The sequence below is a fragment of the Agelaius phoeniceus genome, chromosome Z (genome assembly GCF_051311805.1).
Source record: "Agelaius phoeniceus isolate bAgePho1 chromosome Z, bAgePho1.hap1, whole genome shotgun sequence".
NCBI lineage: Eukaryota > Metazoa > Chordata > Aves > Passeriformes > Icteridae > Agelaius > Agelaius phoeniceus.
In genome coordinates, this window is record NC_135303.1 from 20504665 (window position 1) to 20521534 (window position 16870).

The following is a 16870-nucleotide window of genomic DNA, read 5'->3' on the forward strand; positions in this document are numbered from 1 at the left end:
TACATAAATAAATATTCTTCTATTGTTACAGTGTAGACAGACGTGTACATTAAGCTTTAAAATAAATGTAAAATAATGTAATAATGTTACTGTAAAATAAGTGTAAAATAATTCCTATAAATAAGGTATTGGCACACCTCGTATGACATGTTTTTTTTATATGTAGTTAATGAGTTCTTATATATACACCTCCACAAAGACTGTAATCAATCTTACTGTTCACAGTTAATTTAGTAATAGCAGCTTTTAATGTCAATAAAGTTCAGTTACAAACATAAAGAATTCTGAATTAGATCAGATGCAGTTGTTTTACATCATCACAAATTTACCTGCATACTTCTGCTCAATCTGTAGCTATGTTGCTCTTGGTAACAAGGTAATTAATGAGAACTATAAAATCTAATGGACAGCACTGATTCCCATAATCCCTGTTTGTTTTGAATACAATTGAAGAGAAGTAGCAGCACAATACAGAGAATATTTACCTCGTAAAAAACACAGAATACCTGCTAAAAAAAGGGAATTGTTACTTGGCTATTGTATAGCTGGAACAGGGAAAGACACAAAAGAATTTATATCAGTCAAGACATAGATGGGCATTAAATAACCAGAGCATGAAAATTTCAGTCTAAAAGACAAGCTGTACCTACATGAAGAAAATGAATGCAAGATTTTAAACTGTGCTCTGTGTCTCTTCTCAGAAGGGAAGAAAGCCATAACGCTCCTAGACTTTTTTTCAAAACATGTCCAGTAATGAAACTCTCATTAGGCAGTACAAAGCTTGCAGAATTGCTTGCTTCACTTAGGTATATATATAAGTAAATAGACACTGGCACAGCCTCAAAACTCATAGAACAAAGGCAGAGTAGTCATAATGCTAAAGTAGGAGAATGTAAATAATTGGTATCCTATTTTCTGGCAGTACAGCAGTAGTCTGAAAGGAAATGCAATACTGAAGGTCTGTGACTTGACCAATAAGAACAAAAAGTTGTACTCTCCAGTTGTATTCCACTTAACAGATGCTCTATGTACATTTTTCTTCCAGATAGGTTTTCCAGGAAGAAAAAAATAATCTTTGGTTTGACAGGCAATTGAGCCTACTGTTTCTTTTTAGAATACCCTTGTTTAGGAGCCTTCTGTACACACAAAATAAAGGATTAGGCATACAGTCTCTGCCAGTCCTGCAACATGCTTACTAAGGAAGTTGTCAGACTCCACAACTACAAAGAACTATCATCACCTGTTGTTAGAAGCTCTGTTAGCATATGATTAGGAAAGTTCTAGAAGATACTCAAAAACCCTTTTGAGTGATAATATCCAAGGGTAGCTTAAGACAACGCCCAGCAAACAGATAGCATCAGTAATGGCTGACTGGTTGTTGCATTAAAATACCAATGGATGATCACATTACATAACCTTCTCCAGAGCTTGTGGTGTTAGACTGACACCTGTGAGAAAGCTCCTACAGATAGGACAGCTGCCTTCTGTGTACAGTAAACATAGCTCCTTTTGCCTTCTATGGCAATTTCCACAACTCGTTTGACTCATTCATCTTCCAGATAAGATTATTTCTCACACACCTCAACTTCCAGTTGTAATATAATCTTAGTGAAGCAACATTCACAGTTGTGATTAGGTTTATTAGGTCTGTATTTCTTTGTATGTATCTGACATAACTTTTAAGTTTTGGCACTTTCAATTTACCTTTACACTGTGTGATTAGCCTTGCAGCTGAAATACTCCATATATATTTAACAGATCATCTTGTTACACAAAGTTCTGTAATCTTGTTGACTTTATAATTTATTCAAATTTCCCTACCTCTTCTTCAGTTTTACAGAAAATAATTTTCTGTTCCGGGGTTCTTCTGGTCTGAGAGTTCTCCAATAACTTGAAAAGAGGATTTTTATAATGTCTCTCAGGAGGGATGCAGAAGTAACACAGATCCCTGTGTTAAAATTCTTGTAAGTATCTCTGCAAACACTACAAAGGAACTGTACAACTGGAAGTTGTAGATCTTGAGGGAATGGTTCCTCATCTTAGCTTCCTCATCTCTTTCAATAAACTCATCTTTTTCAATAAACTGGCCTGTTTTGCAGCTGCTGGTCATAAATTTACATATCTTATATAGCAGAGGGAAACAAGCATCTGCAAGAAGTATAACAACTGTATTCGGCACATAGCTATCCAGTATCCTATCCATCCTGTTTGGCTAGGAGACAAACTGAGAATTTGTTTATAGATTACCTGCCCAGTATGTGGTCTATATATCCAATTTCTGTGCACCCCACCAGGGGTCACTTATACCACCTTACTGACATTCCTCAGCAGGGGCAGGGATGGGACACGACAACTGTTCTTCTATTATAGTAATTTAAAATATTTACACACTGCACAGCCACTCTATTACACACGCACAAATACTTACTGGTATACTAATGAATCACACCTACAACATTTTGCAAAGATTGATACACTGTGGGGTTTCCAAGCATGAAAAAACCATAATCTGTAGCCTTCTAGAATACAGACAACTGGAGGGCCTGTGGAGAGAAAAAAAAAAAAAAAAAGGTGTTCCCTCTTAAGTTTAAGCTCTCTCCAGAGACCATTCACTAACTTCAAAAGATACATGTTTGGCATTAACTAAAGGTCTCTTGGGAAAACAGTTTAAAAAAATGTGTTAAACCAAGTAGTACTTAGAGAAAAGAGAGCACTGTGTAACACATAGTTACTGAGGTACACACTTATATATTTAATGTGTGAAAAATAAAGTGCTTTTTATCAGGTCTCCATGCAGGGACACTATAGAACTTTTCAACAACTATAAAACAAATAGATACATAGAATACTGAATCAAACATACAGTGAACATCCTATCTGATTGATGCCGCAAGACAAAACATTCCTTCATATACATGGTATATACAAATATATTCCTCTTTAGTCAATATATTATGACAATATATATTTCAAAATTTTGTTAGAGTCTAAAAAAAATCATACAAATATGGAACAAGGATCAAGCGTAGAAGTTCAAGACTGACAAAGAATTTGCTATCCCTGCCCACACCATCATCTCCACTCCTGGGAAAGATATGCCAGTGCTCTTTGCTGGGGTGCAGTGCCTCCACATCCTGCAAGGCACTGTGAGCAGCAGCTGTGAAGTTGTCATCACCAGTGGTGAGTAGATCAAATAAACATGAGTAAAAATATATGTCCTTCACAAGCATCTTCTCATGGCATTTGGTGGTGGCTGTTTCCAGTGTGTACCCTGATCGGGGATGAGATGCAGCACCCCAAGGAAGCAGCTTTCCCATCACAGGCAATGGCAAGTAGCCACTCTGATCAATACGTTCACTGGAAGGGCAGCCATTCAGACACAGCTGCAGATCCTGGCTCTCCTCAAAGGCCATGACCAACTCCTGGGGCATGCGAATGGCCAGGGTCAGGTAGTGCCCAAGCTGGCGGATATACACTGTGGTTCCGATGTACCTTGCATGCATCTCAATATATTTGCCACTGACTTTCTCCACAATGTGCAAACTCCTGGTGTTCTCATCTCCTCCACTTGTTGTACCATCAACAAAAGCTGCAGGCAAGTCATCAGTCATTGCTTGATATACTTTCTGATCTGTACAGTCTTGGTATGATTTGAAGATTATAGTTATCTGTGGGGGAAGAGGAAAAAAAGGGCAAACTTAGTGGAAAGAAATCATCATCCCAATCCCTTTTCCATTTTTTAACTGAATATGTCTAGAACTGCCCACTACCTTAAAACCTGACAGCTGTCCACAACTCTTGCCTAAGGAAAGCAGCCTGTACACATGCTTAAAGCAGTATTTTACTGGATGGCAAATGTTAGATTTGTTTTTTTGTTGGTCTGGAAGTAAGACTATTGGCACATGGCAACAGCCTCGAGGTCAGGAAAGGAAAACACTTTGTATTTAATTAAGCATAACAACTACCTCCTGCCTCACACTTCATCAACACTTTGGAATACATCCTGCAATGACAGAGAAGCATAAGGACTGAGTAATTCCCACAATGCTGGCAACTATGGCAGAACCAGAATGAGACCATGCAAAATCAGAGAAAGGTATAATCAGGACCAAGAACAACAACTAGTCAAATAACAGCTTAGGGACCCTGGATACATTAGTCCTAGGAACTGGGAGATCTGACATTTGAGTCCACTGTGCTAGAAAATGTGCCCACAAGAGAAACCATGCAAGACTGAAAGACATCCAAAGATGTGCCTTCGAAGAGTGAGTGACGTTCAACATCAAAATCATTAGCATGAAGCAATTAATTTTTTTTTTTAAGATTAGAACTAGCCTTTTAAACCTTCCTATTTATCGGAGTAGGTCACAACAAAAGAAAAACCAGGTCCTCCAGTCCTACTTGAAGGGAATAACTAGGCTATATGGCAGACCAAGTTTGGAGTATCTAGCAGCTTTCTTAAAACAAAAATTAGAATTAGAATTCACATCCAAGTATTACAAACAGATATGCTACTCCCTTTAGAGGAAGAATGACTAGAGGGGAATGACTTCTTGAAAAGCTCAAAAGACATTTTGCACCAAGAATAGATATTTTAATAATTATTTTCATCATTGATTGATTATATCAAATGATTTACAGTCTATGATTTAAGTAGTCTGCCATGAGACTCACATTACTTCAAAACATATCAGAAGGGATTTTTAAACTAAGGTTAAATTTAAAATCTGTTCCACAGCACCCTCATATTTTAATTTCAATTAACTATCACACTTCTGCACAACTTTTATTTCTGTCTCTCTGTTTTAAAGTAAGAGCAAGAGGTTAAATCAAGAGCCAGTCACAAACAATTTGAATAAAACCTCTGCCCTCATTAGCCTCACCTCTCTACACCACTTGTATAAGACACAAGTCTTCCCACCTCTCTCCTTCCATTGCAACAATTTCTTCTTCGGAGTATGCAGATGTATCCTAAGCAATTTATTTTCATTTATTTTCAATATTTGGTTCATCTCAGGTGGTTGATGCTTTGTCAGTGTTTGTCTCACAGCATGGACACTACTTACTATTTTGACTTCATATATTCTCACTAGTGCTGATTGGATTTTTCCAATGGTTCTTCCTTGCATTAATCAATTGTACAGTATAAGATGTATCAGCTATATACCTTGAGACCATCTGTAGTCAAGTAATTTGGTAAAGTGATGATTGTGAACCACAGCTGAGCTGGAATGCTTACGCCCAAAATCCAGAAAACACACAAGTGCCCCTGTTGCTGTAAAGATGATCTCACAGCTTTGTTCTTAGTAAAGTAAGCTCAGTAACCCACAGAAGAGAAACTTGAGGTCTCTCAAATGATTAATATTTCTGCATATAATCCAGGCCATAATGCAGTAAAAGGCCTTTTATTTTGTGTAACACAGTTTGAATGAAAGAGACTTCAATCTCAGCCTGCTAAGACAAAGAAGCATTGCTATTTCCTTGAGCACATTTGCATTGTTCTGCCAGGAAAGAATAATTTACACAGCTACAGAAGTAAAGCTCTAAGTCTCCTTAGCCTGGAGCCAAAAAGAAGTCTCATTGTTTTAATGAGACACTGAACTGGCTGTTTGATTAAATATTTAAGTAAGGCATCTGGCAAAATTTATCAGGAAGCAGCTATCAAATTGCTCTCTCCAGACTCCCTCATTTAAAAGTATGAAATGCACACAATTTCAGAACACAGAGAAGGAATAAGAAGCCTTCATCCTAATTTAAGATTAGCAATAACAATGGATGCTGAATGACAGCTGAAATACTATTATATGAATAAAGGCCTCCATGTCCATTGCAAGGACTCTCTAAACAGAGACTCAACAGAGACCATTAAGATTTTCCAAGGACATAATTGTATTTAAACATTGCAGCTCAAGACACTGATTTTTAATACTCTATTGTCTATTGGGTGGCATCCATCTAATCCATAGGCCAGATCAGTAAAACCAGAGTGCTGCATGGGCTTTGCCTTATCACACATTCCTATCTCAGTATCATGCCCTGGTACTGATAGATACTTCAGAACCTGTTGCAAAGGGAGATGAAGCAAAATATCATTGCAGAGCTTTCTCTCTAAATTCCCAAGGTATCAGAGAGCATTAAAAAGTGAGAATGTACCTACAGTACTTTTCATATTCTGTCTGGCTCCCAAGAACACCTTCGCAAAGCTGCTTATGCAGTACTGTTTACAGACTAGATTAGCTGCCCTTTCTAAACTTAGGATGGAAAAATCCAAATGCCAAAATCTTCACATGAAGAAAGATCTTTGAAACTATCAGTGTATCAACCTTGTTCTTTGGGCACATACAGAGGTCTTCTGCAGTGAGGCACCCTGAAAGATGAAAGTAAAGGTTTCCAGAGGCTTATCTGAGGATACAATAAACAAACATCAGCTATAGTAAGATTAAACCAAAGAAATCCCGCACATAAAATTTACACATTTCATTTTGGACTTCATCCTCCCACTCCTACTGATGCCAGTACTGATGAGTACACTGCTCAAAAAGCTTTCTTAAATTCCACTGCACATACAAAACCTTTCATAGATGGTGTTACTGAGCTGTAAAACTACCATTTCTAGAGAAGACCCTACTGTGTTTGTAGAAGGTTTAAGGCTTGCATGCCTTAAACAAAACCAACACACTTTCAACTCTTGAGTTCTTGTACTTATCTTCCTGTGGGAATCAGACATGGAAGGGTTTGATCTGCAGCCTTAGAAGCTTAGATTGATGAAAAAATACAATACACAGATACTAAGCAGAAAAATCATAAACTTGTATTTCTACAGTTGTAGGTGAGAATATGCCTTAAGTAAGTGAGAAACTGTACTGGTAAGATGGTGAAGGGTTTATAATGTAGGGGTGTGGTTGTATGGAATAAGCTAAGAGTTTAGAAGTTATAATAGAAGCATATGTGTGCCTGTGAGTTAGAAGACCATTGGATGAAAGTATGCACACTGCAGCAGAAGTAAGTAAAGGTGATAGGTAAGAAAAGTAAAATAAATCCTGTGGCAACTGTCTATTGGTTTAGAAAGTTATATATTGCCGTGTAACGAAGAAACTTGTGACTACTTTGTGCTACAGCCGACTGCCTGCTCCTCTAAAATCTCACGGCCTCTGAGACTGATGAGCAATAAATTGTTCTTAGACTGATGGCAGTCCCATCCCTACATTTCTAGTGGCAACAGTGATATCTTCCCTAGTGTCACAATTCAATTACAATGACGAAGGTATCACTATGTTATTTTACTATGCATTTCACAGAATTCTAGAATTGTTTGGGTAGAAAAAGACCTCTAACATCATTAACTTCAACCTTTATTATAACACTGCCAAGCTTGGGGAGGAGTGAGTGAAAAAGTGCCTAGTGGAAAAGGACCTAGGGATGCTGGTTGTTCAGCTGGCTGAATGAGTCAGAGTGGGCCTAGGGGGCCAAGAAGACCAAGGACATCCTGCCTTGGGTGCCAAAGTGCAGCCATATGGACCAGGGCAGGACTGTACCTGGTACTCAGCACTGCTAAGATGACACCTCAAAACCTATGTTGAGTTTTGCACCTCTCATAATCAGAAAGACATTGAGATGCTGGAGCAAGTCCAGAGGAGGGAAAAAGAGCTGGGAAGGATCTGAAGCACAAGCCTGATGAATAGAGGCTGAGGGCACTGGGGCTGTTCAGCCTGGAGAAAAGGAAGCTCAAGGGAGACCTCACTGCTCTCTACAAGTCTCTGGAAAGAGGTTGTACTCAGGTAAGAGTCAGTCTCTCCTTTCAAATAGCAAGTGACAAGATGAGGAGAAATGGCCTTAAGCTGTGCTGTGAAGATTTAGATTGAATATTAGAGAAAATTTCTTCACTGAAAGAGTTGTCAAGCACTGGAGCAGGCTTCTAAACCTCTTGAGTCATTACCCCCAAAAACGTTTTAAAGGCATGTAGACACAGCACTTACAGATCACATTTAGTGGTCGAATAGACAGTTTGCAACTGGACTCAATGATCTTAAAGGTATTTTCCAACCTAAATGATTCTATTGCAGCCTTCAATGAAACTGTAGTATAAAGCTACTTCTATGTAATAAGACAAATTAATCTCTGCCTTAAGCAAAATGTCCATAAAGATGAAAAGAATAATGATGTGACAAGTTACCTGATTCTTCTACTTCTTAAAACATTTAGAACATTTATCTTCCAATTACCTTTTAGTTATTTTTCTATTACACTGTGCTCACTCTGCAATAATTTCCTGCAAAAATGAAACCACGCTACAAAAGAGATATTTAAAGTTTTTTGACTCTGGGTAAAAGAACATTTATCCCCAAAATTCCTTTACCCTGCTGATAGCACCAATTCCCAGGTTCCAAGGTTTATACCCAAGAAATCACTACAGTGAAAATCACTACAGTGAAAAGCTCTGTAGTTTTTTTCCTTCTCTGTGTCCTTAAATTCACTCTCTCACCCTCAAGCTATCTATTACAAAACACCTGGACAGGAAAACCCTCATTTCCAATTAATGCCAACAAGAAGACACTTCCAAACAAGAAAGAAAGCTTTCCATTGGCAAGCCTAAGCATCCCTGCCTCAGTTCCTATTCAGGGACAATTACTTTAGTGATATCCAGAATACCTGTCACAGGTGCAAAAGGCTATAAAGACTTTGTACTCCTCCAAATAAAGCACACAATAAGTAAAAATTTAAAAAACTCAATGTACTATTTCATGCACTATACAATACCCTTCCTACATGCTCCCTGTAACAGACGTTTATTCTCAGGGAATTCAAAACTCCTTCCAAGACAGGGAAGCTCTTTATCTACAGCTGCAGAAATCACACATGAATAATGCCAGTGACCTACTCAAAACACGTGCAGGAAGTCTGTCGAAAAAAAAAAAAAAAAGAAAGAAGAGCCTAAACTTAAACTCAGTTTCCCAGTTATCTGCTGATGATCTTCCTTTTCCATCTGAAAGTCCCTAGGATCCTATGCCAAGGGGCATAAGCACATCAGGCAAGCTCAAAAAACTGGAGTTTCAAAGTTTCAGCTAGACCACAGAACATAAAATAGCTCTGCTCATGGTGAAAGACATATGTTACTATGAGTAACACAAATGTGCAAAAGATCTACAAACAAATTGTCAAGAGCATTTTTGTAAGTACACAACTCTCCCAAGATGTGCTCTTCCAATTAAGGGATTCAAGGGAAATTTTTCCTGCTTTTTGTACTTTCATGCCAGATGCAAGTTGATGGGTAGGGGAGAGACAACATGCGTTTATTCCTCACATTCTTACTTGAAGTGTCCTCCTGGCATTCTCTTATCCTTTATGAACTTACCGGATAGTCCTCAGGCTGCTAGGGTTCCCATAGTCTCTTAGGTTTTGGAGAGAGAAGAAAACTTCACATATAAAGTTGCCTTCATTGTCAACTCCCTCAAAGATTGGTACAGCAGAAAGCTAGGATAAAAGTGAAAAGTACTAACTCCCTACAAGGGCAAGGGCAAGTTTGCACCTTTCAAAAGGACAGTGGGCTGAAGATTAACCACTCTGTTTCTATGGCTTCTTAAACCACTTCCCTGAAAAATGCATTCAGGAAAAATTAAATCTTCTACTCTTGTTGTACTTCCTTTCATTAGACCTCTTTAGACAGGACTAATTAGGTTAGTATTGGCTTGGGCTTTTGTACAATTTAAGCTCAGCATATACCTTTGTTTTTATTTCCCATTAAACATCTATTTCAAATACATGCAATTTAAAAACAGCCAAACTAACAAAAAGGAATAGTCTGAAAACTTTTCATATGATGAAGGTAGATGACCTATTGGATGCTCTCAGGTAGGGATTACTCTATGTAGATAAATGTCAATGAAGTGTAGCTCTTTATAAGTCCTTTAAGCTACCCGGTGGCCAAAATAATTTAAGTACGTCCAACAGCAGATAGTCAACCACAGTTAAAATGGAATACTTGCAGAGGAAAATGTTACTGGAGTGAATGAAGCAGTGGTAGTGTAGCTTAACAGGCCTTTTCTATTTCATTATAGTAGTCTGCTCCTACTAGAAATAACAGAGTCAAGAGCATGTATTAGAGATATTAAAGCTTATCTTCTAAGTCACTTGTACATTCAAACAACTTTCCTTGCCTATAACAGGTGTGGTAAATTCTGTTATCTGTCAAAAAAAAGGAAAAATATTCAAGGACTAGGCAACTGTGGTGGTTTTCAGCTTTATTGCTTTTAGTTCTGTGCTGCAACATGTTTGTAATGTCCTGTTCCATGTACCCCTACATTATTCCCTAGTTGGTTTCACCCTACATTGTACCAACCATCTCTATCAATCACCCTTGCTCCTGCCTCTTTTTCCAGACACTTTGATGTCAATCCCTGTAATCCTGCCCCTACGCCTGTCAATCTTGGTAATCCTCGCCCCTTTGTCCAGATTCTTCCATGTCAATTATGTAATTTTCCTCCTCTTACTAGTCGGTTACATCTGCTCTCCTCCCCTCTCCTATTCCATTGGTTATATGATAATTTAGTCCCTCTTATGCCCCTCCCCACTTGTTAACCACTGGTTGTTAGGCTGACTCCTCCCCACAGTCAGCCCCCCTTTATAAGTTAATGTATCTGCATACTCCTTGCTCCTCTGTGTTGTCTCCCTGCTGGTTTGCTTCTTTGTTACCATCTGCTGTCTCCTCTCCCGGAAGGAATAAAAGCAACTTGGAAACTGTAACCAGAGAGTCCCTCTCTTTCTCCTTAACCACTCCCGCTCGACGAGGACTCCTTCGGTCACCTGCTCGGCCAGGTCACGAGAAGGGGTTCCTACCAGTGGCCAAACTGCTACCTTCGGCCCTAGCCTGGGGCTCAAAGTGGGGAGCGGCCACTTGGAGGCGCATGCCGAGGAAGGGGGTTGGAGCTAGCTGGCAGCCAGCGTCACCCCCTCTCCCGAGATCAGGGGTGCAGCATCATGCAACATGTAAGATATATCAGCATTAGAAATATTTCTAGTATTGTAAATAACAGATCTTGTTTTATTTGATTGCTTCTGCACACTTAGCTGCACTTGGGCAAAGGACAGGGATTACTAGAAGAAAAAAAATACCCAAATCAAAGAAAAAGAAAAAAACCCCTCTTATCGAGAATAAATAAAGACAGAAAGGACACTTTTTAAAGTCATACTTTTCCTCAGTATGTGCATATATTTACTCCTGGTGTTCTCCTCTTTATCTCTTTGAAAAGACATATATGTTCTAGCATAATGTGCTACCATAATCAATAATTTTCAGAATGGGGCTAAACTTATGATCACCTATCTACTACAACCACACCCTAGCCATCCATACAATTTGCACACAAGAATCTCAACTTTTTCCTCTACTATCAGAAACAAGGAAATGAAGAAAATTCAGGGAGAGTTTAGTAAAACTGAGCATAAAAGCTTACTGCAGATTATGAAATGCAGCTTTTTCTTCCACTTTAAAAAAAGCCACTGGAGGAGACTGCAGGAGATATAAGTCTTTTGCAAAGCACACTCATATTACTCTCATTGCTTATTTTATACACCTTCAGAACTCATTCACAATGAAGACTGGTTTTGAAACTGGTATAATTTAAGAAAGTGTAATTCTGAACTTTGGTCCAATCTCTGTTCATTCATCCAAGCATTGCCATTACTTCAATACTTCAGAACCCAGCACAAACATAATAGTAAAACTGATTTTTCTTTATTAATACTACTGCCCAGCCAACTCCACAGACGATGCTCTACCCTACTGTGACAGACAACTCCTGCTTCTGAGTCCAGTAATTAACAAAACCTACTTCCAGGTTTAACAATACAGTGAAAATTCTCTAGTGTAATTGTCTTGAGGCTGTGTACACATAGCTTGACAATACAAGAGCTATGGTACCACAATTTTTAAAAAAGCCCTTTCCCTGCAAAAGAGATATGTGACAATATCAGCTTCAAATGCATGATTAAGTAATAGATGGACACACTTGCTACCCACATCCAGCAGGAAGAAACAAGGACTTTTCTTAAGTTAAAGAAATAGCATCAGTTATTAAATACTAGCGTATGTATTCCTACTCAAGACTCCTCAAAGTATCTGAGAGGCATATAATCCTAAATTTTGCCTGTCTCAACAAGGGTTTAATATTCTTGGCACAATTTTAGGGCCACTGCTTGTTTAAAGCTGAGGTACTAAGTCCTTATCACAAACATTTAGCTTGCTACCTCCTCTCAGTCCTTTTGTTTTGGCTCTGAATCATCAGTGTTTTGGTAACCCGTTTTGTTTTAGATGTGAAGTTTAGAAAATTAATAAAAAGCAGACACATATATTCTTTCCATCTTTAAATTCCCCTCCAACCCAAAGCATTGTATGATTTTTTTAAGCTTCTAGTTAGTGCAGAGGCAGTCACAGATGTAAAATAATCAATAACTGTTTAAAGTGTTACATCAGTATCATTACAGGCTTGTGTGGTGATATGCACAGATTTTCTTGTCTTAAGCAGGAGCAGAGGGAAGAAAAAAGCCTGTTTTGTTTGCTCACTAAAGAAGATGCTACGAGTTTTACTTTTTTATACTACTTCATAGAAGATTCTGAAGCTAATACACTTCTTCACTCTTAAGAGCTAAATGACTTAAGTGTCTTCGCCTTTTACTTCTGCATGCATGCACAGTGCACAAAAATAATCTGTACCTTGTTTGTAGCAGTAGCGCTGGATCCTGGGACCACAGGCACATTGGTCACTTGCACTGATAAGTATTTATTGTCTATGAGGGGCCAAGCGCCTTCCACTTTGCATGTCTGGAAGTGATCTTTAAAAGTCCTCAGATGAGGATCCCCAAACAAACCACAAAACAGGTAAGTAGGAGGAGGTGTCTTCTCTCCCCCCTGACGTTCTCTCGCTTCTGTGTGGCCACTGTAATTGCAGAGATCATGGGTTATTTCAGAGTTGGTGGAGGATGTAGGTCCATTTTTGGTACAGTTTCTCTGGTTCATGAGATCACCAATCCCAAGCACTGCAGAATGGTAGACTAGGTTTCCACGGCATACTTTGGAATTGCGATAGGTACACACAGAGTATGCCCGCAGGGCCTTGCAGAATTCCAAATCAAAGTCCTCAAGAGCTGCGTTTAGATGTGAGGTAAAGGATACAAAATCAGTGGTGCACTTCTGGATTCCACAAGATGTGTGCAGCTCACAGTCACCTAAGCATGAAATAGACAGCAGAAAGACATAAAGCAAACCTCCTCTATGGCAATACCCCTTTCCACTCCCACAAGTACCATAGAAAACCACTTAAAAGAAACTTAAAAGTGCTCACCCATTAGGGAAACATTGCATTTTGGAAAAAAAAAAAAGGTTGAAAGATAGAAAGATAACAACAGAGTCTATCTCAGATGACAGGACTCGTGATGTCTTAATCCACTACTTCATATTGTCCAGACGAAAATTAAGAGCACTAAGTCCTATAAAGTACAAGCCAAACATTTCTTTCTAGATACCAAGATGATGATGCAGTTCTGTGTTCAAGTCAATAAGAAAGTCTCCATTTAGTCTTTTAAGTGCTTTACACAATTCACTGAATTTTTATATAGAATTCTGCCCCTCCGAAAAATGTGGTAAAGGCAACAAAAAAACGTTGTTTAGACGTTAGACATCAAACGTCTAAAAATGTTTAGACAAAAACTAGACTGAATAAAACAAGTTCTCTTTTAGAAACCGGGGGGGGGGGGGGGGGGGGTAGGGGAGAATGGGTAGGTAAGCGGACAAGCACTTTGCTTTATTTCCCTGGCACTGCCTTAGCTAAAGCTTCACTGCTCATTTTTTGGGGACTAAAGCGTGAAAAAACCCAGTTGTCTGAAGTGCAAATTTTCAGCTAACACACCTATACATTGCAGTTCCTGTACCTTTCAGAGCACAAATCAGTAATAAGACAGGGGGGAGAGAAACTCTCTGCCCACAAAAGCTTGAAGTAATTATCAGATGTATACAACTCCTACATAGTTCAGTTTACATGAACAAACCAGACAGATTTTATCTGATTACCTGATTTCCATAAAAAAGCAGTTAACATCCTTGCAAGCAAATCGAAGTTTTACAGTTTTCTCCTCCACAGTTCTAACACGTATGATCTGAAATCCTTCCAGATTCTCATGGCAGTTAACAACAGCTTTCTGAAGGTAACTTTTACCAAAGAACTTACTAGGGGCAAAAATTAAATGAACAAGACACACTAAGGGCAACAGAACCCTACTTTTCACACAGGTTAAAACCAGGAGGACCCTAATCTAGGAGAGATCACATTTCCTGCCATCCAAAGAGAAAATGGACCTTCATAAAGAATAGGTGCACAGCTTCATGCAACAGCTGTTCAAGCCTACAAAACTATCTACTAAAATTCATCTGTGGGAACATTTAACTGAAATTTTCCACTGTCATAAAGCAGGTTTTGAATGCCACAGAGACACACAGAAAAGTTAAAAAAAAAAGGGAAAACAAAATGCATGAGAAACTCCTGAGCCACGAGAAGTGGAAAATAGCCTGAATAACAACATTTTTCATTTTTAAATAGCTGTTTTTGGCAATGCACCCAGTGATAAGAGGATATCAGCAATTTCTTTGCCTGCCCCTTAGCTGACCTTCCTGAGTCAGTATTCTGGTGACTTACTCTGAATACCTAAACCATGAATTTATAAGAGCACTGTTTTGCCAGTGATGCATAGCTAACACAAATTTGTCAAAACCCCAAGACAACACGAAGTCGAATGAGGAATCCCCCATCTATAGCTAAGTATGACCATGACTCGTGTAGGTAAGCTAAAAATTTCTTTGTGCAAGCCATACATACCTCTGCAGAATACGGGAAAAAAACCCGAACAATAATCAACTTCTGTGTTTTCAGATACACAAAAAAGACCCACACCAAGCAAAATGACAGAGGGAATACTGGGTTTAGAGCCAGACTTTCAAAGCATCAAAACTTTTATTTCCCTTTAGTTGTATTCATAATAATTTTTTAATCACAAATAAATCAGGCTAGCTGAGCAAGTCTGTTAAGTTATCAAGCAGTCCAATAAATCACAGAATGACAAAATTTTTAGGGCTAGAAGGGACCTCTGGGGATCATCTAGTCCAACCCCCCTGCCAAGGCAGGATCACTTGGACCAGGTGACACAGGAACGTGTCCAGGTAGGGTTTGAATGTCGCAGCAGAGGGAAACTCCATGACCTCCCTGTCAGCCTGTTCCAGTGCTCTACTACCCTTGATGCAAAGAAGTTCTTCCTAATGTTGAGGTAAAGCTTTTTGTATTTCAGTTTACAGCCATTGTTCCTCTTCCTGTCGCTCGGTACCAATGAAGAAATCTGGCACCATCCTCTCGGATGGAGATATTTATACTGCACTAACGAGATCCCCTCTCAGTCTTCTCTCCTCTGGACTACACAGGCCCAGCTCGCGAATCCTTCCTTCATGAAAGGCTCTACCGGAAGGGAAAGGACCCGCTAGCTCCTCGCCTCTCCGCGCACACGGCTGCGCCCCTGTCCCTCCCAGCCCCACACTCCCGGTACCTGCGCCCAGCAGCAGCAGCCCCAGTGTGGCGAGCAGCCGCCGCAGAGCGGCGAGCGGCGCCTCAGCCCTGGGGGCGCGGGAGGGCACAGCGCTCCCCATGCCCGGCCATGCAGATTCCTGGGCTGGCGGAAGGACGGCGCCACGGCATGAGGCGGCTGAGGCGCGGGCAGGCGGACGACGTTTTCCACGGTGCTTCTCCGCCTCCGCCTCCAGCCCCTCCAGCGGCGCGACAGCAGCCACAGCAGCGCAGCGTCACGCGACGCGCACAAATAGACCCCCGATGGGGGGGATGGGGAGGGGGGAGCGGCGGCGGCGCCTGCGCCGCCTTCTATTGGCTACCTGAGCTGTCCGTCACGGCTGGACCCGGCGCCGGACGCCCCCTGGCGGCAACGACATGCCCGCTGCGGGTCCCGCCGCCGCCTCCGTGTCACTAACGGTCGAGTGCGTCCGCACAACGAGCCGCATCCCTGAGGCGGGACGGGTCGCGAGAGGCCGCCAGGGGGCATTGCCGGGACAGGGCAGGGAACAGCGCCGGGATAGGAAAGGAAACACCCCCAGGATAGGGTGGGGAACACCACCAGGAAGAAGAGAGGGCGCCCCGCCGGAATAGGTTAGGAACGCCGCTGGGATAAGAAGGAGGGCACCGGCAGGATAGGGCAGGGACACCTCAGGGATGGGACGGGGAAAACCTCCGGCGCAGACAGGGGACATGGCCGGAGAGGGCAAATGCTGGGTGCACTGCTGGGAACAGGGCAGAGGGTACCAGTGGAACAGAGGAGATGGCACCACAGGGACAAGGCTGGGTGACAGAACACCGAGACAGAGCAGGGGACATCGCCGAGGTGAGAATTAGGAAAAGAATCTGGAGGAGAGGATAAATGCCATCATGTCAGGATATTTTTTGAGCATCCAAAGGTAAATTTCTCTTTGAATATTTCATTAAGGAACTAACAGGAGGAACTACAGCACATCTCAGGTGTAAGTAAAAATACTGCTTTCAGGCTGTTTGTTTTTTCAATCTGTTTCTCCTTTCTAGCAAACATATTTCATACTGCTAAGACTAGACTGGCTGAGGCAAATTGGTCGAGGTTCAGTGAGGCCAGGTGCTGGGTCGTGCCATTGGGTTACAATGCCTGGAGTGCTACTGGCTGGAGCAGTGGCTGGAAGGCTGCATGGGGAAAAGGGCGTGGGCATTCTGGCTGGCAGAGCTGAACATCAGTCAGCATGGACCCAGGAGGCCAAGAAGGCCAATGGCATCCTGGTTTGGGTCAGCAATAGTGTGGCCAG

General features: G+C 40.8%; 1 protein-coding gene across 1 annotated transcript; it reads right to left on the bottom strand.

Moving 5' to 3' along the window:
- Positions 1-225: 225 nt before the first annotated feature.
- RGMB (repulsive guidance molecule BMP co-receptor b) lies at positions 226-15881 on the bottom strand. The gene is made up of 3 exons (XM_054652074.2): positions 15583-15881; positions 12710-13221; positions 226-3668 (listed from the first exon to the last, which is right to left on the bottom strand). The coding sequence occupies exons 1-3, from the start codon at positions 15680-15682 to the stop codon at positions 2988-2990; spliced, it is 1293 nt and encodes a 430-aa protein (XP_054508049.1). The 5' UTR covers positions 15683-15881; the 3' UTR covers positions 226-2987.
- Between the last annotated feature and the right edge of the window lie 989 nt (positions 15882-16870).

Excerpts from the sequence above, each read along its gene's own strand:
- RGMB (XM_054652074.2), bottom strand. The coding sequence starts at position 15,682 with ATGGGGAGCGCTGTGCCCTCCCGCGCCCCCAGGGCTGAGGCGCCGCTC. Across the intron at positions 13,222-15,582 it reads GCTGCTGCTGCTGGGCGCAG|GTGACTGTGAGCTGCACACA; the intron begins GTACCGGGAGTG and ends TTTCATGCTTAG. Across the intron at positions 3,669-12,709 it reads GCGCTACTGCTACAAACAAG|ATAACTATAATCTTCAAATC; the intron begins GTACAGATTATT and ends CTTCCCCCACAG.